At 48.2% G+C, this 22,372-nt stretch overlaps 1 protein-coding gene across 1 annotated transcript in view; it reads left to right on the top strand.

Moving 5' to 3' along the window:
• The window catches only part of GRIK4 (glutamate ionotropic receptor kainate type subunit 4), a 144,447-nt gene that overhangs the window by 98,783 nt on the left and 23,292 nt on the right, over positions 1-22,372 (top strand). Inside the window, 4 exon segments of the mRNA XM_036397477.2 lie at positions 1,614-1,718; positions 9,204-9,311; positions 10,278-10,481; positions 22,249-22,362. Of these exon segments, the coding sequence (XP_036253370.1) occupies positions 1,614-1,718; positions 9,204-9,311; positions 10,278-10,481; positions 22,249-22,362 (531 nt within the window).

Below are 22,372 nucleotides of genomic sequence, written 5' to 3'. Positions count from 1 at the left end.
GTCTGAGGATGAGGGAAGAGATGAGGATCTGACTCCATGTTTCAGAAGGCTGATTTATTATTTTATGATATATATTATATTAAAACTGTACTAAAAGAATGGAAGAAAGGATTTCATCAGAAGGCTGGCTAAGAATAGAAAAAGAAAAAATGAGTAACAAAGGCTTGTGGCTCGGACAGAGAGTCTGAGCCAGCTGGGCTGTGATTGGCCACTAATGAGAAACAATCACATGAGCCCAATCCCAGATGCACCTGTTGCATTCCACAGCAGCAGATAATTGTTGTTTACATTTTGTTCCTGAGGCCTTTTAGCTTCTCAGGAGGAAAAATCTTAAGGAAAAGATTTTTCATAAAAGATGTCTGTGACAGTCACCGGCCTTGGAACAACATGAAACTCTCCCTTTTTCAGTCCTTGCTGCAGAAAAGCTGGAATTCAATTGTTTGGGTTTTTTTAAGTATGAATGTTTCTAAGTGATTCGAGCTCTGAGCTCTGACTTGGGCTGATACGAGATCATGCAGTACAATTGCTCAGAGCTCAAGGGCAGGATGTAAGTTCCCCTATGGGTTTGGGCTCCTTTGAACCCAAAATTGTCATTTCTGGGACGAAACAAGCCTAAATCTGGCACGAGAACACTCTGAAATCCCGGCCTTTTGAAATAGTTGGAGTTTGTGGCTCCTCAGAGCTGAGGTGACCATGCAGTAGGAGCAGGTTTCTGACTCTGTTTGGGTGTAAATGAGACAAGGAAATTTTATAAAGGTTTTTTATTTATGAGAGATTTTTCCCCTCAGAGGAAAGCTCAGCTGAACCTGAGCATTGTACCACTTTGGCCCATTGTTTTAGATCCCACCTTTAGCCAGGGACAACAAAATGCTCCAGCTCCCCACAGCTCTGCTTCTCAAAGACCCAGTGGTCTGAGCTTTGGGATGGAGGGGATGTGGAGCTGGTTTTCCCAAAACAAGGAAATCTGGGAGTCCTGCACCTCGTGCTGCTGATTCCCTGCTCCTCTCCTTGTGTTTTCTCCTCACTGAGCTAAGAGGGTTGCATTGCTGTTCCTGCAGGGAGTGTGGGGTGTGTGGGGCCATCCCTCCTGTGTCTGGACAGAGAACTCTCAGAACTTTGGGCCTGGAAGCCAAAACTTAGAATTAAACACAGGATTTCATTTGAGACCTTGGAGAAGACTTCCAAACTTAGGTGCTGGAAGCGAGAATGTGGGTTTAGAGTTTAAAGCAGAGACACGTTAAGCTAAGTAGAGAAAAGTTTAGAGTTTTAGAGTACAGAACTGCAGAGTTTTAAAGTACAGTACTGTAGAGTTTTAAAGAACAGTACTGTACTCTAAAACTGTCCAGTTCAGGGTCTTTAATGTGTTTCTGTGCTTGAAATAATGGTTTTAGATTCTTTGCTGGAATCCACTTTGGTCCTGGACCTGTGGAGACACAAGCATTCCCTTTGCCCCAGGTTATTAGTGGAAATGGACCTTCAATTTGTCCTGGTTTTGGGTTTCTGATCAGGACTGCAGGATTTTCTTTCAGTTTTGCCTGTGTGCTGTCAGCCAGATGCCTGCGGTGGGGTGGGGCAGCCTCGCTGGGCGCTGTAACTGAGTCTCTCTTGGACAGGTAGAATTGGAAGGTCTCACCGGCCACATCGAATTCAACAGCAAAGGCCAACGCTCCAACTACGCCCTGAAAATCCTGCAGCACACCCGGGGTGGCTTCCGGCAGGTGAGAGCAGCCAGGGGAGGGCTGGGAGGTGGCCTGGGCTCAGGGGGTGCTCTGGGGACCAAAAGGGGCTGTGAACCCCTGTGGTATTTTCTTGAGTCCCCCATGGCAGGAAGGAATGAATCTGACTCCATGTTCTTAGAAGGCTGATATATTACATTACATTACATTACATTACATACTATATTATATTATATTATGTTATGTTATATTATATTATATTATATACTATATTATAAGATATATTTTATATTATATTATATTACATTATACTATATTATACTATACTATATTATACTATACTATAATATATATATTATACTATACTATAATATATATTATATATTATAGTATAGTATAATATATACTATACTATATATACTATACTATTACATTACACTATATTATACTATACTGTATTCTATTATTCTCTATTATTCTCTATTATTCTCTATTATTCTCTATTATTCTCTATTATTCTCTATTATTCTCTATTATTCTCTATTATATTATTCTATATTATATTATACTATATTATTCTGTATTATTCTATACTAAAACTATACTAAAGAATAGAGAAAGGATGCAGACAGAAGGCTAAAATATAATAATGAATCTCATGACTCTCTCTCTCCAGAGTCTGAGACAGCTGGACAGTGATTGGTCATTAAGTTAAAACAATTCACATGAAACCAATCAAACAATGACCTGTTGGTGAACAGTGTCCAAACCACATTCCAAGCAGCCAAACACAGGAGAAGCAATCAGATAATTATTGTTTTCATTTTTCTCTGAGGCTTCTCAGCTTCCCAGGAGAAGAAATCCTGGTGCAGGGATTTTTCAGAATATGTGACTGTGACAGACCCTCCTTGTTTGCTTGGGGTGCTTGGGGTGTCACCTTAGCTCTGGTGATCTTAGCATGTTTGATTTTATCAGGAATGTGCCTCAGGAGGGTTTGGATTTGTGTGAATCCATCAGGGAATGGAGGGGGTGATGGCAGAGCCAATCTCTGCCCTGTCCCAGGTGCTGATCCTGTGCCAAGGGCAAGCTCACACTCCTTTGGTTCTTAAGCTTGTGGCTGTGTTTGCTTAAAATTATTTGGATGGGGGGAAAATGGGAGGATTTTCTATGAAATAGGAAAAAAATGGGTACTGTGAATATTTTCAAACTGTTTCTGGGAGGGAAAGCAAATGGGGCAAACCCATGTGAGGAGGGCCCCTGTGAGGGGAAGTTCCAGCTCATTTCACTCCTGGTTCCTGGCTCCTCTCTAACAGGTTTGCTCAGCTCACACTCATTTACTTTTTGTCTCGGTGCTCGTAGGTTCTTCACAGCTTTCCTCTGCCCACAGAACACTGAGCAGATCTCATTAGAATCATTAATTTGAGTGGTATTTCCTCATCTCACACTTTCTGCCCAAGCCATATTTTCTGGTTTGAGCTGAAGTTGAGGATATCAGGCTGATGAGATTACTCGACACAAATCCAAGGAATTTGCTGGTAAATCCAAACCTTATTCAGGAGGAAAAAACAAAATTAGAAAAAAAAAAGGGTTTCATCTGTCTTGTTTCCCTGCTGACAGCTCCACTGCTGCCCTTTTCTCAGAGATTGCCACTTCTAGATGCTGGCAGAGAACAAAAGCTATTGTACCCCTACCCTCACCAACAGAGCATTTTGGCACCAGGATCCCTCTCCTGGCCTGGCAGCAGTGAATTTCAGCCTTGGCAAGGATGTTACCTGCCAGTTCTTACCTGTCAAGTGACAGCTTGGCTTTGATGCTGCCTTTCTCTGAGCGAGCAGGGGGGATCACGATGGCGTTTTCCCCACAGAGATCTCTCACAGCATCAATGCCCTTTTAATCCTCTCCCAAACCCTTCACCCTCTGAACAGAAGTGACAGATCCAAGCCCATCTGCATTAATAAGGGCACAAATTCAGCTGGATTCAGGGAGGAAAGGCTGCAAAGCGCCCTGTGGCAGCTCTGGTTTTGATGTGTTTGAGTGTGGCAGGGACTGCACGTTAAACTCACAGGTCCTTTTGGGGCAGAGCTTCTCCCAGAGCTCTGTGGGGAGCTGTGGCTGCAGCCTGATCTGCCCTGAGAATAAAGTCTCATCTCCTCCCCACAGACCTGCTGTGACAGGAGAAAACCTTTGCTGCCCTGTTGTAACAGCTCGGTGAAAAAGGAGCTTTGTGGCTGTGACATGCCCAGGAAAGCTGCCCTGGGATCAGGCTTTCCAAATCCCCCGTCAGAGGGGGTGAAGCACTTCCAGCCTCAGGGAGAAAGTGCTGGAAGGACAGGGCAGACCCTTGGGGGAGGCTGCAAGCCCTGCCCTGTCACAAACCCGCCAGGAAAGAGCTGATTTTCATGAAACTGCTCCTGTCTCAGCTTTTCTGCCTTCTCTCCCTTTCTCAGGGAGCTTTTCTGATCCACAGCAGTGCCCAGAGGGGGGGTCAGGGTCCTTCCCAGCCTGAGGGAGTTTGTTGAGATGTGTTTAACTGGGAAGAGCCTCCCCTCCTGCCCAACCTGCCTCCCCTCCACGTTCCTGCCAAGAGAAGCCAAAGGCAGCTCTGCTGTGCCATAAATGGTTATTTTCTTGTTGCCAGCCCGGCTTCTTTTAATGAAAAGGCCTAAATAAATCATTAGAAATATTTTAATTAAAGGAACAGAGTAAAGAACAGGCATTCACATCCTGGAGACAATCTTGCTCCCAAGGGTTGTATTAACTGATTTGTTTGAAACACTTCTATTCCCTGCTTAGTTTTAACCAAGCTCATTTTAGCTCTGCCCATTCCTCTCTTTCCCTCTTTCCCTCTTTCCCTCTCCTCCTCTTTCTCCTTCCACCCAGTGAAGCCACAGGGACTTCCAGCTCATCAGCTTTGATGGAGAGTTCACTGAATTTTGAGGCTGATCCAGCCAGGAAGCAAATTAAGAGACATTTAGATTCTCTAACTTGCTGCTGCTTTTGGGCAAGGAGAGGCAGGGCTTTTTGACATCCAATTTTTAATTCATTTATGTAACGCACCAAACGCTTCTTTTCCTGATTTAGCTTAACCAGAGGAATTTTTTCCACAGCCATATGAGAGCTGCTCTGTCTGCTCACAGGATGCTCAATAAAGCACAGGCTCATTAATGTGCTGGTGATCTATAGATCTGACAAGGGCTGGCTTTGGTAAATGTCATCTTTCTTTTTTTTTTTTAATTTTTTTTATTTTTTCCCCCCTTTCTTTGCCCCTCTAAAAAACACCGCAGAGTTCCAGCAGAGTGATTTGCTGTAAATCATGAGCTGAGGTTTGGGAATTTCATGGAGGGAAGGGAGTGAGGAGTGGCTGTGATTTAGGGAGGGGAAGGGGAAGCTGCAGACCCTGACCCCATCCTAAGTGAGGCTGATCAGTCTCTATTTAACCACAGGCCCTGCTGGTGTCCTGGGACAGAGCAGGGCAAGGGCTGGGGCTGTTAATTGGGATGTTGATGAGATACAGATGAGTTCCTCACCAATAGCTCTGGGACCCTTCTCAGTCCCTGCCACATCAAACCTTTTTGATTTGGCAGCAGCTAATCAGCCTCGGTGGGACTGGCTCCTCTTTAGCTGCTGCCCCCAGGAACAGCCCAGGGACAGGTTCTGGATGGTTTCTGCCCCAGGAACAGGCTCTGGATGGTTTCTGCCCTCAGGAACAGGCTCTGGATGGTTTCTGAACCCAGGAACAGGTTCTGGATGGTTTCTGCCCTCAGGAGCAGCCCAGGGACAGGTTCTGGATGGTTTTTGCCCCCAGGAACAGGTTCTGGGTTGTTTTTTCCCCCCAGGGACAGGTTCTGGATGGTTTCTGCCCTCAGGAACAGGCTCTGGATGGTTACTGAACTCAGGAACAGGTTCTGGATGGTTTCTGCCCTCAGGAACAGCCCAGGAACAGGTTCTGGATGGTTTCTGCACCCAGGAACAGCTCAGGAAGAAGTTCTGGATGGTTTCTGCACCCAGGAACAGGTTCTGGATGGTTTTTGCCCCCAGGAACAGGTTCTGGGTTGTTTTTTCCCCCCAGGGACAGGTTCTGGATGGTTTCTGCCCCAGGGACAGGTTCTGGATGGTTTCTGCCCTCAGGAACAGGCTCTGGATGGTTTCTGCCCCCAGGAGCAGCCCAGGGACAGGTTTTGGATGGTTTCTGCCCTCAGGGACAGGTTCTGGATGGTTTCTGCCCCCAAGACCTGACAAACTCAGTGTGTGCCACTGCAGCCCTGCCTGGGCTATGCCAGGTGCCAATCATGGGGTCCAGAGGGGACATCTGGGGAGGAGGGGACATCTGGGAGATGCTGGTGGGGTGAGCAGAGCATTGTGGTTCTTTGGTTTAACAGTTGATGCTTTCAGTGCTGATTTCAGTGCAGGAGCTTTTGCCTCCTTGCTGTGCTGGCATCAGGTGTCACTCGGGAATCCAACGCCCTGGCAGTGTCCTCAGAGGGATTTCCTTCATTTGTTTGTGTGATTCCCCTTTTTCCCCTCCTCACTCACTCCCAGATTCTCTCTCCTTGGGGCACCCTGGTTGCACTGTGCAACCCCCCTGTTCCTGGGGACGCTGAGGGAGGAGATGGTGGCTGTAGGACACCACCTGTAATCAGAGCCCACCAGGTCCCTGTGGCTGTCTTCTGCTCCAAGATCTGGATTCAGGGCTGGCTCTGCCTTAATTTGAAGCTGGGAGTGGGGATGGTAAATACCTCTGAAGCTCGTGGAGAAGTCTTGCCCTGTCATGTCTGTGCCTACAGAAAAAATAAGCAGGAGATTTCATTAAAATCACTGCTTTGAGAGGTATTTCATCACCCCACACCACGAGGAGCCTCAAAGCCTCTGCACACAGGGTGGAAGGAGAGAGCCGGGGTGCTCCACGTGGGATTTTCTACAGAGATGAGAAATCTTCCTGTGCCACCAACCCAAAGAACACCTTTTCCAGAGCAGCCAAACTGGGACACCTCAGCTGCCTGTGGGGATGGGGCAGTGGCACCTCCCTGCTCCTTCCAGGTTCGAGGCTTTCTGGGCTGCTCCACAGCTTGAGTTTCACAGTTTGTGTTTGCCTGGAGATGCCTGTGGGTGTTTGGGGCAGGGCTGGATCTCCTGGGGCACAGGGAGGTGCAGAGATGCTGCCCTGGGGGTCTCACATCCCTGAGGACATGGAGGGGACTTTCTCCAGGCAGGCTGTCACCTAATCCCTCTCACATAACCCCTCTCTCAAGGGTGTTGAGCTCCAGCTGGTTGTGCTGCCCTCGTTGCTCTTATAGGACAGGGATGGCTCCAGCTCCTCTGATCATTAGGAACCTCTCCCCTGCTCTGTCAGCCTGTTTATTTCTGGCTGCTTTGTATGTATTTATTTTTGCGCCAACGCCATCATTTCAGCTTCAAAAAGCTGCTCTACCTCTTTGCTACAGACCTCCTCCACCTGCAGTATTTATAAAGACCAATCACATCCTCTGCTTAAAAACCCCTGAAGTCCTAAAACCCCTGAAGTCCTAAAACCCCTGAAGTCCTTGTCCAGAGCCAGAACAACAGGATGTTGTTGTCCATTAGGAGGATTTGATTGTTTTCTAAAAAACTTAGCAGATGGATATGTTTTCTGTTTTCCAGAGGCTCTTTATATGGAGATAGAGATGATTAAAATCACCTTGACATCCATCTTGCAGGAGAGGGATGTGAGGGGCCCAGGCACCCTCTGCCACTGCAGGGACAGCAGCAGGAGGAGCTTTGTGAGCCCCTGAGGGGCACAGGGGTGAGCTGGGGCCAGACAGGATGGGGGAAAAGTGCCCCAAAACGTGGGATTGGCGGCCTTGGTGCCTTTAAAAGCAAGGTCAAACCCACAGCTCTGTCAGGAGAAGAGGCAATTAGTCTCAGCACATGCCAGCAGGGGAGGGACAAATTGGAGAACAGCGAGGGCTGTTAAAATTAAAGTTAATCTGTCACTAATCTCTGGTTGAGAAATCCGGGAGGGAAGAAGAATGAGGCAATGTTAGTGAGGGATGGCTGGCTGCAGAGGGGCTGCTGCTCTGCAACCACAGCAGAGCTGGGGAATTCAGCAGGGATTCATCCTGCCTGGCCTCAGAGCCTGTGCAGGCCACTGGAAGCTGTGCTCCAAGGGAAATGGGTGGGAAATCTCCCACTTTGGGGCTGTTGTTCCCAGAGTGAGCCCTGCACTAGGGATGGTCACAGCCCCAGGAGCTCCAGGAGGGTTTGGACAATGCTGTCAGGCACAGGGAGGGATTGCTGGGGTGTCTGTGCAGGGCCAAGAGCTGGATTTGATGATTTGAGTGCAAAGCTGTCCTGCTTCCCCTTCCCACCGCTCCCTGTGCCTTGGGATGAGGATTTGGGACTCCTCAGGGATTCCCACTGTGGCTCATGTGTCACTTGGGCTGGATTTGCACCAGCCCTGGGGCAGGAAAGGATTTGGCCCTTCCCTCAACACCCAGAGGGACTCAGTCCTCAGGGTGGCTGTGCTGGGCTCACATCCAAGCCACCCCCAAGGCCTGGAGCCTTTGGTAGCACCAGAGGCCAAGCAGTGCCCAGAGCAGGCACAGAGTCGCTCCCCACCACATTCCCCCCCAGTCCCTGTCAGTAACAAGATTAACCCATGACAGAAAGGAAAACCAACCCTTTCCTCCCACCCTGGCAGTGAGAGGAGAGCCTGCTTCAGTGCCACAGGAGCTGGGAGCAGGGAGCTGGGCATGGATTTGCTCTGGAGGAGCTCTGGAGACCCCCCCTGCACCTTTGGGGTCACCACTGCCTCTCACCCCACTAGAGGGACACCAGCAGAGTGCTGGAACATGATGGGACAGAGGAGGAAAAGGGGGTTCAGAGGGAGCTGCCATCCTCAGCCCTCCCTGCATCCACGAGGAAAAGCAGAGGAGGAAAAGCAGAAGCTCCTTTAAGGACAGTAAAAGAGCAGGAGTTTAATTTGCACGTTCTGAACGAGCTGCTGGAGGTGCTGATGTCCCTGCCCAGAGCTCTGAGGGAAGGAGATTAGGCTCTTGAAGTTAAAATTAGGTTTTGTGGAATATTCCTCTCCCCCTGGCTGAAGGCAGCCGTGTCACAGCTGAATCACAATGTCCTCCCCAGCCTGGGGGACTGGTTCCTGCCATTCACACTGGGAATCTGGGCTCGCTGCAGCCTCACTGATGCTTGGGTGGGTAAATTTGGGTGTGATGAGCCTGAATGAAAGGATTTGGAAGTGCTTAATTGTGGTAGCTGATAGCTGGAAGAGGAGCCAAGGAGCAGCACCACTGAGAAGGTGAATTTGTCCCACCCAGGAGGGCTCCAAGCACCACACTGGGGGGGACAAGCTCACAAATTGGGGATTTCTGGCTAAGATGGACCCATTTGGTGTCCATCTAACCCCGTTCTGGGGTTGTGAAGCTAATGGAGCATCCCTAACCAGGCCAGCTGCAGGGTTGTTGTCACTCAGCAGAGCCATATGGGCAGTGCCTCGCCCTATAAATCCCCTTATTGTGCTGTTTGTCTCTCCAGATTGGCCACTGGCACGTCTCTGAAGGGCTCAGCATGGACAAGAGGATCTTCTCCTCCAACATTTCCGACAGCCTGTTCAACACCACCCTGATTGTCACCACCATCCTGGTAAGGGAGGGGGGCACCTGCAGTCCCCCCATGGGCCAGCCCAGCCCTCAGGTGTGACCGTGTTCACAGGGGTCTGAGGATGAGGGAAGAGACGAGGATCTGACTCCATGTTTCAGAAGGCTTGATTTATTATTTTATGATAGGTATTATATTAAAACTATAGTTTTAATAAGTTTGGGGTTAGAACTGGATGTTTTCTAAGCTTTGAGGTTAAAACTGGATATTTTCTAATGCTTGGTGTTAGAACTAGACATTTTCTAAACTTTGGGGTTAGAACTAGACATTTTCTAATATTTAGGGTTAGAACTAAACACTTTCTAATGTTTGGGGTTAGAACTAGATGTTTTCTAATGTTTGGGGTTAGAACTAGATATTTTCTAAGGTTTGGGGTTAGAACTAAATGTTCTCTAAGCTTTGGGGTTAGAACTAGATGCTTTCTAATATTTAGGGTTAGAACTAAATGTTTTCTAAGCTCAGGGGTTAGAACCAGTCATTTTCTAAGCTTTGGGGTTAGAACTAGACATTTTCTAATGTTTGGGGTTAGAACTAAATGTTCTCTAAGCTTTGGGATTAGAACTGGATGTTTTCTAATGTTTGGGGTTGGAACTAAACCTTTTCTAAGGTTTGGTATTAGAACTAGACATTTTCTAATGTTTGGGCTTATAACTAGACATTCTCTAAGGTTTGGGGTTAGAACTAGGCATTTTCTAAACTTTGGTGTTAGAACTAGACATTTTCTAATATTTAGGGTTAGAACCAGACATTTTCTAAACTTTGGTGGTAGAACTAGACATTTTCTAATATTTTGGGTTAGAATTAGACATTTTCTAATATTTAAGGTTAGAATTAGACATTTTCTAAGGTTTCTCCCAAACCCCCCCACCCTGTGAGCTCTGCCCTCCCTGCTCCGTGCTGGCGGGACACCTCGGCTAAGATGGGAATGACAGCTGCCCAGTTTCACTGCAGGAAAACCCTTACTTAATGCTGAAGTGGAACCACCAGGAGCTGGAAGGCAACGACCGCTACGAGGGTTTCTGCGTGGACATGCTGAAGGAGCTGGCCGAGATCCTGCGCTTCAACTACAAAATCCACCTGGTGGGCGACGGCGTCTACGGCGTCCCCGAGGCCAACGGCACCTGGACAGGCATGGTTGGGGAGCTCATAGCCAGGGTGAGTGGATTTGCTGCTCTTTTAAACTCTGCTCTGATGGGCTTTGGCGCTGAAAAGCCGCCGCGCTTCATGGTGATGAGGATGGGTTGGGTTTTTCCTGAGCTTCAACTACAAAATCCACCTGGTGGGGAACGGCGTCTACGGCGTCCCCGAGGCCAACGGTACCTGGACAGGGATGGTTGGGGAGCTCAAAGCCAGGGTGAGTGGATTAATTGTTCCTTCAAACTGTGCTCTGATGGGCTTTGGTGCTGCAAAGCCACCGTGCTTCATGGTGATGAGGATGGGTTGGGTTTTTCCTGAGCTTCAACTACAAAATCCACCTGGTGGGGAACGGCGTCTACGGCGTCCCCGAGGCCAACGGCACCTGGACAGGCATGGTTGGGGAGCTCATAGCCAGGGTGAGTGGATTTGCTGCTCTTTTAAACTCTGTTCTCATGAGCTTTGGCACTGCAAAGCCGCCGCGCTTCGTGGTGATGAGGATGGCTTGGGTTTGAGCCCGTTTTGGAGGCTTGGAGCAGAGGGTTTGTGTGGCATTCACACAATGGATCCCTGGATTTTTATCCTAGGAAGCTGAGAAGCCTCAGAGGAACAAAAAAAAATCCATCCCTGTTTTTTCTCCTGGGAAGCTGAGAAGCCTCAGAGGAAAATGAAAGCGATAATTGTGGTGGTGTTTGAGGGTCGCCAGGACAAGGGAAGAGATGAGAATCTTGAGTCCATGTTTCAGAAGGCTGATTTGTTATTTTATGTTATATATGATATTAAAAATGATTCACTAAAACTATACTAAAAGAAAGAGAAAGGATGCATCAGAAAGCTAGAAAGGAACAGAATGATAATAAAAACATGTGACTGCTCAGAGCCTCGACACAGCTGGACCATGATTGGTCATCAAGTAAAAACAACCACATGAGACCAATCAAAGATGCACCTGTTGCGTTCCACAGCCATCAGAGAGTTATTGTTTGCATTTCTTTTCTGAGGCTTCTCAGCTTCTCAGGAGAAAAAGCCTAGCAAAAGGGTTTTTCAGAAAATATGTCAGTGACAAATAATTTTCTGATTTGCTTCTCCTGTGTTTTGCTCGTGTGGAATGTGTTTGGAGATTGTTTACCCACAGTGATTGTTTCATTGGTTTAATGTGAATTGTTTTGACTCTTTGGCCAATCAGGGCCAAGCTGTGTTGGGACTCTGGAGAGAGTCACGAGTTTTCATTATTATCTTTTTAGCCTTCTGTAAGGATCCTTTCTGCATTCTTTAGTGTAATTTAGTATAGCATTCCTTAATATAATATAGTATCATAAAATAATAAGTTAGCCCTCTGGGAAGATGGAGTCAGATTCATCATTCCCCCCTTTGTCTGGGGGAAACCCAAGGACAGTAGGTTTGCACTGTGTTCTCCTGATGGAAAATGTGTTTCCTGGGGTGGTGTGGCAGTGTAGGAAGAAGTCAGAGCAAGAGCAGGGCTGTGGGATGCTCTCAGGGGTGCTCACTTTGTTGGGAAGTAAGTTTGGAAGGAAGTTTGGACTCCGGGATCCCATGTAAAAACTCATTACAGAATAGATTTTTTTTTTTCCTGGTGGAAAGATTAACAAAAAATTGCAACATGGAAATGCAGAGCTTGGTAGAAGCTGAAAAAATTTACCAAACCACACTGGTTTGGTAAATAAGAATCCCATTTCTGCCTAGAAAAGTTTTGGCAGGTTCAGTTCAGCTGCTTAGCTCAGTGTTGCTTTTGGAGAAGCACATTTCCTATTTCCTTGAAGTGCATGGCTTGAGATCTTTTCACTGCTCTGCTCTGTGGAGCTGCTGCCCAGCAGCAAAGCTGAAAACTGAATTATTTTGCTGGGTTTGACAACAATTCCGTGAACACCTGGGCTCAGCCAGCCTGGACCCTCCTCCCTGCTCTTTGTTTTCCCCTGTGGTATTTCCCAACCTCCCTGAAGCTTAAACACAACTCACAAAATGCTCTGAGATCCTTAGGAAAACAGGCTTAGCCCCAGCTAAGGGTGGGATTGATGCTGTTTAAGCCGATACTTCCTCACTGATTCTGCCTTGTCATTCCTGACGTGGCCCTGAGAGCCCAGTGCCCCTTTCCCAGCTGGTGACAAATCCATGGTGACAATGTGGGGTTGGTGACAATCCCCCACTGAGTCATTTGCCTTCTGCAGAGCAGAGGAGCAAAGGTCCAAATCCGTGCTCTGGGGCTCCAGGCAGGGATCTGAGGCTCCTGCCAGATCTTTCCTCCCTGGAAAATGAGCATCACTTCACTCTGTGGTTTATTGGGCACAGTGGAATTTGGGGATTGAAGTTGAGGATGGAAGGATTGAAGATTGGGGTGGAATGCAGTTGAGGATGGAAGGATTGAAGATTGGGATGGATTGAAGTTGAGGATGGAAGGACTGAAGCTGGGGATGGAAGTGTGAGGATTTTGGAGGTCTTTTCCATGGTTCTGTGGTCTTTAAGGGTCCAGGATCCCTAGAAATGTCCACTGGCACCTCCTGGTTTTTCCCCACAGGGTGCAGGGTGATGCTCATCCCACTCCAGGAGTTCCAACTGAGCGTTTGAGGTCAGCTGGGACAACTCTTTGTCTGGAAGAGGGAGGGATTTTGTGTTTTCTGAGGGTCACAGACAGGGCACTGAACAGACTGGAGACTCCCCTGAGCTCTCCCTGTCTCTGGGGTCACCCTTCCCTGAGCAGTCACTCTCAGTGCCAGCTGAGATCCCACCTCCATCTGCTCCTCTCAAAGAGCTTCTGTGAGGCTGTTTGCAAATGCTCCAGGCTATTGGCACCGTTTTTATCCATCCTCGTGTCTCTGTGTGTGTGTACACACGCACAATTACACTCCTGCAGCATTCCTTTGGGGAGGCAAAGGGAAGGAGCTGAGAGCTCAAAAGAAGGGAACAGCCATCAAACTTTTGGCCTCCTAACCCTGGCAGTGCCTCTTCATTAAATGGGACCTTCTGGAAGGTTGTTTTTCTCCAGTGATGGGTATTTTAACTTCATCTTCACACAGAAACCGTTTGTTTCTTCTGCAGCTTGAGCAGGGTTTATTTAAGAAAGTTTTTTACTTCTTCTGCAGGGCAGAGCTGTCAGAGCCTGTGAGGCTGGATCACAAATTGGGGAAGAGAAACAGCTCTGTCTCTTGTTCTCCCCGTATCCCTGAGAGTTTTTATGATGGTTTCAGCAAGTTTTTGATCAATCCCAGGCACTGGGCTCAGGCCAGCCAGGGCAGAGCTGGGTCTGCTGGGTGTTGTGTTTATTCAGGGCTGCCTGGGATGTTGTTTTTTGAGGGCATTTCACTGCCCAAGGGGCTGCTGTCCATCCTTGACAGTCAGTCCCCAAGGGAGTTCATCCTTGTTCACCCCTGTCCCGTGGGATCCAGCAGATCCTGTGTTGGGTGCACATATTCCTCTTTTATAATATATATAATTAATATAATTATATATATATTATATATAATATATTAATTATATATAATTATATATTATATATTATATAGTAATTATATATAATTAATATAATTATTGATATATTTATAAATATATAATAATCACTAGAATATTATAATCACTATATTATATAAATATTTATATGCTTATTTTCTATTTAATTATATATATAGATTTCTATATATGTGTGGGTGCACGTATTCTTCTTTTAAAATATATATAATTAATATAATTATATAGATTATATATAATATATTAATTATATATAATTATATATCATATATTAATTCTATATAATTATATATATAATATATTAATTATATATAATTAATATAATTATACATATATTTATAAATATATAATAATCCCTAGAATCACTAGAATATAATAATCACTATATTATATAAATATTTATATGCTTATTTTCTATTTAATAATATATATAGACTTCTATTTTTACTCTGCCCCTTTAGGACAAAAAGGGGATCAGCTGGGGCACAAACCTCTCACAAAAGTCCCCAATCCTTCCCAAAAATGAAAGCCCTGCCTCTGTCCAGCACAGTGTCATTGTAGGAAAATAATTTTGCCTTGATCCTGATCAGCCATCAGAAAATAAGGTTTGACTCACACTCACTTAATGTGCAGGACCAAAAGGTCACAGAATTATCCAGCCTCCTCTGTAATCCCTCTGTGGCACAGAATCTCCTCAGAGCAACTCTGGGCTATTGGGGAGAAAATGTTTCATTTTATTGCTTCTGAATTAACCAGCTATTGATTTATTCCTAAGCCCTGGGAATTCCATCCCAGCTAATTGTGCACCCTGATATGGTTGAGCAGGATGCTGGACAGACATAAATCTGTTTTTGACCCAGATTCAGCAGTGCAAATCTTGTGAGCAGGTCAATGAAACAGGTTGGGAGGTGAGGAAGAGGGGATGGGATGGCTTGGGAATCCTGCACAGTTTGTGATCAGCTCATGGAGCTTTGGCTGGGGTGAAGTCACCTGGAAGGACTCAGAATCACAGAATGGTGATTTAGTTTCAACCCCTTTACACCTTCCACTATCCCAGGTTGCTCCAAGCCTCATCCAGCCTTGGACATCCCCTGGGATGGGGCAGCCTCAGCTTCTCTGGGAATTCCACCCCAGCCCCTCACCAAGAATTCCTTCCCAATATCTCTTTCAGTTCAAAGCCCTCTTGTCCTATCACTCCAGTTCCTGATGAAGAGTCCCTCAAGCCCATCCTGCACTGAGAGATGTCACAAATGCAGAAAATCCTGGGCTAATTTGTCCCTCTGAGCATGCAGGGCAGGGAGATTGAGCACCCAGCTCATTCCTGGAGCGAGCAGGACACTAAAGCCACTCTCCCTGTCAGCCTTGCTGGCTCTGGCACAGACAAACAAACAAGGGAGAGCAGCAAATCTTCTCATCTCCTCTTTTCTGGCATCAGAGACTTAAAGGGCATTTGGGCTGGAAGAATTACATCCTGCTCCTCGCTGCTGCAGTGCAGCTCTGGCTCAGAGTCCCTGCTGGTGTCTGCTCGTCCCCTTCTCTCTCTCCCCAGCACATCCTCGAGCTGAAGTGAATTCTCTGCCTGACACAAACCAAGGGATGCATTTTCACAGCCTCAGCCTTGTCCCACCATGCCTGGCTCGAATCTGGCCAGGATCAGTGGGGATCAAAGCCCTTTTAAAAGTGAGGGACATGAAGTTGTCCGTCCTGTCCAGCCTCAGGAGAAGCAATCCCAGTAATAGGAAAGCCCTTAAAGCTTTGGGGTGCTGCTTCTCCTTGCTGGTGGCCAGGCACTGCTTTCCCTTCAGCTGCCCCAAAGCTGGGGAATGGCAGGAAAGGGAAAGGAGGGAGAAGCTCTCCAGAGCTGGCAGAGTCCTGCTCTCCACTGGCAGTGGCTGTTGGTGTGTGCACAGAAAAGCTGTGTGCTGGTGAATGGAGGCAGGGGGAGGCTGTTTGCAGGCTCTGCTGGTGGCAGCTGTGACAAGGGGGGCTCCAGGAGAGGGGCTGTGGGTGGCTGTGCAGGGACAGGCAGAGGGGTCTGCAAAGCCCTGCTGGGAAATCCAGCCAGGATGGGCAGGGGGCTGTGAGCTGGGCTGGTGTCACTGCTGGGAAATCCAATCCAGGATGGGCAGGGGGCTGTGAGCTGAACTGGTGTCACTGCTGGGAAATCCAGCCAGGATGGGCAGGGGGCTGTGAGCTGAACTGGTGTCACTGCTGGGAAATCCAGCCAGGATGGGCAGGGTGCTGTGAGCTGGGCTGGTGTCACTGCTGGGAAATCCAGCCCAGGATGGGCAGGGGGCTGTGAGCTGGGCTGGTGTCACTGCTGGGGAATCCAATCCAGGATGGGCAGGGGGCTGTGAACTGGGCTGGTGTCACTGCTGTCCCTGCGTGCTTTGGGTCCCCACTGCTGGGGAATCCAGCCCAGGATGGGCAGGGTGCTGTGAGCTACCAAGCTCTGCATTTTCCTGTTGCAAGTTTTCATTAATCTTTCCACCAGGAAAATAATCTATTCTGTACTGAGTTTTTACATGGGATCCCAGAGTCCAAATTTCCTTCCCAACAAAGTGAGCACCCCTGAGAGCATCCCACGGCCCTGCTCTTGCTCTGACTTCTTCCCACACTGCCACACCACCCCAAGAAACACATTTTCCATCAGGAGAACAGAGTGCACAGCTACTGTCTTTGGGTGTGGTGTCACCGGGCCGGTGTCACTGCTGTCCCTGCATGCTTTGGGTCCCACTGCTGGGAAATCCAGCCAGGATGGGCAGGGTGCTGTGAGCTACCAAGCTCTGCATTTTCCCATTGCAAGTTTTCATTAATCTTTCCACTAGGAAAATAATCTATTCTATACTGAGTTTTTACATGAGATTTTACATGGAAACACATTTTCCATCAGGAGAACAGAGTGCACAGCTACTGTCTTTGGCTGTGGTGTCACCGGGCCGGTGTCACTGCTGTCCCTGCGTGCTTTGGGTCCCCATGCTGGTGCTTCACCTCAGCTGGCTCTGCCAGGGGCAGGGTGAGCACCTGGCACAGGCTTTGTGCTCCCACAGAGAGGCCAGGTGGGCACAGATGGGTGAGGGCAGACTCGAGGCTGACACCTGCACTGAGTGCTCGGCCCACCCTGAGTGGGGCTTGCAGGGGGAGCTGCAGCCCACAGGGTTCCCAGCTGTCACTTCTGATATGGTAGAGCTCGCACTTGTCCTTAAAAAGTCCCCAAACACCTGTTTGGTGTGATCCTCCTGCCTCTGAATGCAGGAATAGGCACATCAGGGAGAGGCGTGGGGCAGAGAGAGCCTCTGCAGATCCTCCTGCACAGAGCAGGGCCACCTGCAGCTGTGGGCACCCCCAGTGCTGCTGGGCCTGCACTGCTGGCTCCTGAAGCTCGAGCAGCTATTTCACCTTTCTGGGGGGGTTTTGAGCACAGGGACAGTGCAGAAGAAGGGTTTGCTGCTCTGGTTGTGCTGTCAGGGCTCGGTGGGCAGCGCTGGTGACAATGCTGCTGTCACAAGCACCCAGGGGATGTGGCATCCAAGGAGCTGCCCAAGGCAGGGAATACTGATCCTGGAAAAGATCCCAGCCTGTGGTGGTGTTCACAGGGGTCCCAGGATGAGTGAAGAGACGAGGATCTGACTCCATGTTTCAGAAGGCTGATTTATTATTTTATGATATATATTATATTAAAACTGTACTAAAAGAATGGAAGAAAGGATTTCATCAGAAGGCTGGCTAAGAATAGAAAAAGAAGGAATGATAACAAAGGCTGGTGACTGACTGAGACAGTCTGGACAGCTGGGCTGTGATTGGCCATTAATTAGAAACAACCACATGAGCCCAATCCCAGATGCACCTGTTGCATTCCACAGCAGCAGATAACCATTGTTTGCATTTTGTTCCTGAGGCCTCTCAGCTTCTCAGGAGGAAAAATCCTAAGGAAAGGATTTTTCAGAAAGTACCATGGCTACACCAGCCCTGAGCTGCCAGAGCTGTCCTGGGTTTGTTCTCCAGGGGTTTGACACAGAAATCCCCAGCCCCAGCCTCTCTCCCTACAGTGTCCCCACAGCCTGGTGGAGGGTTGGGGTCTCTGTGGGGCCTCAGCTGGGCTCTTCTCCTGGCTGCTTTCTGCCATCCCATGCCGTGGGAGGCTTCTCTGGGCTCCTCTGGGGCTGGGGCTGACGTCAGGGCCCGTTCATCACCGTCAGCTCCGAGCTGAGCCCTGGCAGAGCCGCGGCGAGGGGGCGGCTGCCGCCTCTGGACTGGCAGTCCCTGCAATTTGCTCCTGAAGGATGCTTCATTGTTGTTCCTCCTCAGGAGCCCGGCTCAGCCCCCGTGTTTGGTGTCCTTTGCAGAGCCCTGATGCAGGCAGAGCCCACGGGAATGCCAGGTAGGGCGGTGCTGTGGCAGCTTTTGTCTGGCACGCCGGCCCACCTGGGTTTCCTCTCACCCAGCGAGGCTCTGGCCTTGCTTGGGCGGTGTGTTCTCCAGAGAAGTGGCTGTCTCCACTCCCAAAAAGCTCTGGGTCTTTTTCTAAGCCTATTTCATGCCAACATTTATAGCTGCAAGTGTGCTGGCAGGATGAAAACCAACCCCTCTTCCCCCACACCCATCCTTTGCCTCCTGTTTTTTCCTCCCCTTGTCGGGATCTCTCACTGCTCACAGTGACCCCGAGAAAAGTTCCAAAGTCTCTTTTCCCAGCCTGGTGCTTGATGAAGGAGTCAGGGCTCTTCATTTCTCGGTCTCAAGTTTGTTTATTGTTCCTTATCTATAAAATTCTTTCTCCTGCCCTGCCAGGTCCATCCAGCAGGACAGTTCCAGGCACTCTGCCTGCCCCCAGGGCAGGGTTATGTCTTTATACTAAAAACTACCTGTACAATGTTTACAATTCCTTCCCAATACCCATCACCTGTGTTAGACAGTGAGCTTCTACTCCAAACCAATCCCAAAGTGCCACCATCACAGCAGAAGATGGAGGCCAAGAAGAAGAAGGAGAAAGGCTGGACATGCTCAGATCCCTCCATCTTGCCCCCTGAACCCCCATTCCAAAAACCCCAAAATCTGCTTTTTCACCCTGTGATAACTTCACTATTATTCTACCTAAACTGTTGTGGCTTGCTGATCTTCAAATAAGGTTGGTAATTTGCTCCATGGGTCATAATCAAACCCACAGGGGCATTTTGGGCTCTGTGCCAGGGTCTCTGAGCCCCCTGGCAGGGTCTGGGCTGCTCAGGACAGCCAGAGGGATGTGCTGGGTCCTGACATCTCCCCAGCGCCCAGACCTGGACAGAGTGCAGGGGCACAAAGAAAAATCCATTTCTCCTCCCCCAGGGCCCATAAACCCCCAACACCTGCGTGTGCTCAGGTGGGGAGGCTGGAGGGAACTCAGGTTTGCAGAGCTCCTCTGTAGCTCCACCGAGCTCAGTGAATCACAAGAAGTTTTGTCAGGAAGCAGAGCTGAAAGCACAAAATGGATGAAATTCAGGCAGAGAATTCTTTGCATGCCATTCCATGCAGATCAAAGTTTCCTGCTATCAGAGATCAGCTCTTAACTTGCATGACTGAGCCTGCAGAGAGAAGAGAGAGGGAAATGATGAGGAGCTGGAGCTCTGCTGCAGAAAGTTCTGCTCCTCTGGAAAGTTAGCAGGGAGTGAGCAGAGGGAAATAACTCTGATGGAATGGCAGAAGGCCCTGGAGGTGAGGGAAGGGAGCTGGGCACAGTCTGAGAGCTGGGGAAGGCTGAGCTGTGTCCCTGCTCTGTGGACAGAGGGAGGAGATGGATTTGCACTGATTTTGAGGGAAGAGCAGTTCAGGATGCTGCTGAGGATTCAGCATCACCAAGGTGTTGTTTCTCCCCAGAGAATGATCAGGATCCCAACCTGGGGATGTTGCTGCTCCTTCAACAGCACCTTTATATTTACCCTTGGATAGGAATGAACATTTCCTGCCAGCTTTGGCATGAACCCCTTTTGCCACGGCATTTTTACCTTCAGCTTCAGTCAGTGGCTTTGCTGGTGGGACTGGGTTTAATTTGGAGAACCGGGAGGAGAATTCCATGTCAGACTGAGCTGCACCTTCAGCAGGGGCTTTGCTGGGAGGGCCAATGGCACCTACAACCATTTAAATAGAGACAGAAGGGGTTTAGGAAATGGGATAATGGCACCTACAAACCCTTTAAGTGGTTTAGGAAATGTGACAATGGCACCCAGAAACCTTTTAAGTAGAGACAAGAGGGGTTTAGAAAGTGGCACAAATGGCCCCTACAAACCTTATAAGTGGTTTAGGAAATGTGACAATGGCACCTACAAACCTTTTAAGTGGACACAAGAGGGGTTTAGGAGGCTTTGGGCTTTCCTCATAGATAAAATTCTCCACGTGCCACGTTCCAGAGATGAACTGATCCTGCTTTAGTGATCTGCTGGTGTTTACACAGGGCTCAACTGTTCACACACCACGCTGGGATTATTGGTGCCTTTTAAAAAGCCTCTGGGTAAATGTCTGCCTGTGCAGAAATTCTCCTCAGCTCCTAATTCAGTGCGGCCTGAACCTCTCAGGAATCTGTAAGAGCTGCTTGGAAACAATTCCAAAATCCTCCACTGAGCATGGCCAAGCAGCTCTGCATGGCCTGGGAGGTGTCACCTTCTCTGTGACCCCTTCCTGGGCTCATGAGTCACCTCCCCTTTCTTTTCCCTCTCCTGCTTCCCCTTCTTTCCCCTCTCCTGGTTCTCTTTCTTTCCCTCTCTTGCTTCCCCTTCTTTTCCCTCTTCTGATTCCCTTTCTTTCCCTCTCTTGGTTCTCTTTCTTTCTCTTTCCTGATTCCTTTCTTTCCCCTCTCCTTGTTCCCTTTCTCTTTTCCCTCTCCTGGTTCCCTTTCTCTTTTCCCTCTCCTGGTTCCCTTTCTTTTCCCTCTCCTGCCCTCCCCTCTTGCAGCCTTTCCCAGCACCTCCATCAGGCCTGGTGGTGCCTTGGCATCTGCACAGACCTTGTCAAATTTGGGGACAAAAAGTGCAAAGAGCTTTTTCTTTCTCCCCCATCATCTCTTTTTCCACATGCATAATCATCTTCCTGCAAAGCAGAGAAACAAATGGATAAGGGAGTGGAGGTTTCATTTTTACAGAAAGCAATTACAGACATTAAAAGAGCTAAAGTAATAAAAATAATATTTAAAATTCAAATCCCTTATCTATATTACAAGGGTATTAACATGAGAAGAAGTTATTTTTATTTTTTTCTCCCCCTTAATCTCATTTGCTTTGCAGGTCAATCTGCAAACTTTAATGCCAGTCCTCTGAATTTTATTTTATCTTTTTTTTTTTTTTTTAATTTGGAGACTGATCTGCAGTTCTGGAGGTCTGGGTTTGGCAGGTTTGTGAACTCCATGGCTCAGGGGTGAGGATACTGTTCTGTCCCCTTCCTGCTTGTACCAGAAGGGACAGCTGTGTTCAGCAGGGAGGGGGGGATTTGTATTTTCTATGGATTAATATCATATTTATTGGTTTTCTATGGATTAATATCATATTTATTGGTTTTTCTATGGATTAATATCGTATTTATTGGTTTGTGGCTCCAGGTTTTAATGCATTAAATGAATAAAAATGGCAATAGGGCTGTGAGCACTTGGGGGAAGGAGCTGCTCCAGCATGAAAGAGAGGGGAAAAATGGGGAAAGGGAGGGAAAAATGGGGAAAAGAAGAAGAAATGGAGAAAGGGAAGGAAAAGGAGGGAAAAATGGGGAAAGAGAGGGAAAAATGGAGGAAATGAAAGAGAAATGGAGGAAGGGAGGGAAAATGGAGAAAGGGAAGGAAAATGAGGAAAAGGAGGGAAAAATGGGGAAAGGGAAGGAAAAATGGGGAAAGAGAAGGAAAAATGGAGAGAGGGATGGGAAAATGGAGAAAGGGAAGGAAAAATTAAGAAAGGGAGGGAAAAATGGGGAAAAGAAGGGGAAAATGGAGATAGGAAAGGTAAAGTGGGGAAAGGGAGGGAAAAATGGGGAAAGGGAGGGAAAAAATGGAGAAAGGGATGGAAAAATAGGGAAAGGGAGGGGAAATGGGGAAAGGGAGAGAAAAACGGGGAAAGGGAGGGGAAAATGGGGAAAGAAAGGGAAAATGGGGATAATGCTCTAGAGCACAGGGTGGGCTAAACTTGGGGGTGCGTTTGGGCAGGGCTGTGTGAATCCCAGCCGGGCAGGGGGACCCAGTGGGGAGCTCCTGCTGTCCCAGAAAGGTGGGGACACCCCCCTGCAGGACCGGGGGCCCCGTGTGGGCCCAGCTTTGCTGCTCTCCCAGCATTCTGAGCCTCTCCCTGTCCCTCCTCCCCAGAAAGCCGACCTGGCCGTGGCGGGGCTGACGATCACGGCGGAGCGGGAGAAGGTGATCGATTTCTCCAAGCCCTTCATGACTCTGGGCATCAGCATTCTCTACAGGGTTCACATGGTAAGAGCCT

The sequence above is a fragment of the Molothrus ater genome, chromosome 22 (genome assembly GCF_012460135.2).
Source record: "Molothrus ater isolate BHLD 08-10-18 breed brown headed cowbird chromosome 22, BPBGC_Mater_1.1, whole genome shotgun sequence".
NCBI classification, from domain to species: Eukaryota; Metazoa; Chordata; class Aves; order Passeriformes; family Icteridae; genus Molothrus; species Molothrus ater.
Note: the sequence above shows the minus strand (reverse complement) of the source record. Positions and strands in the feature narration are given on the sequence as shown.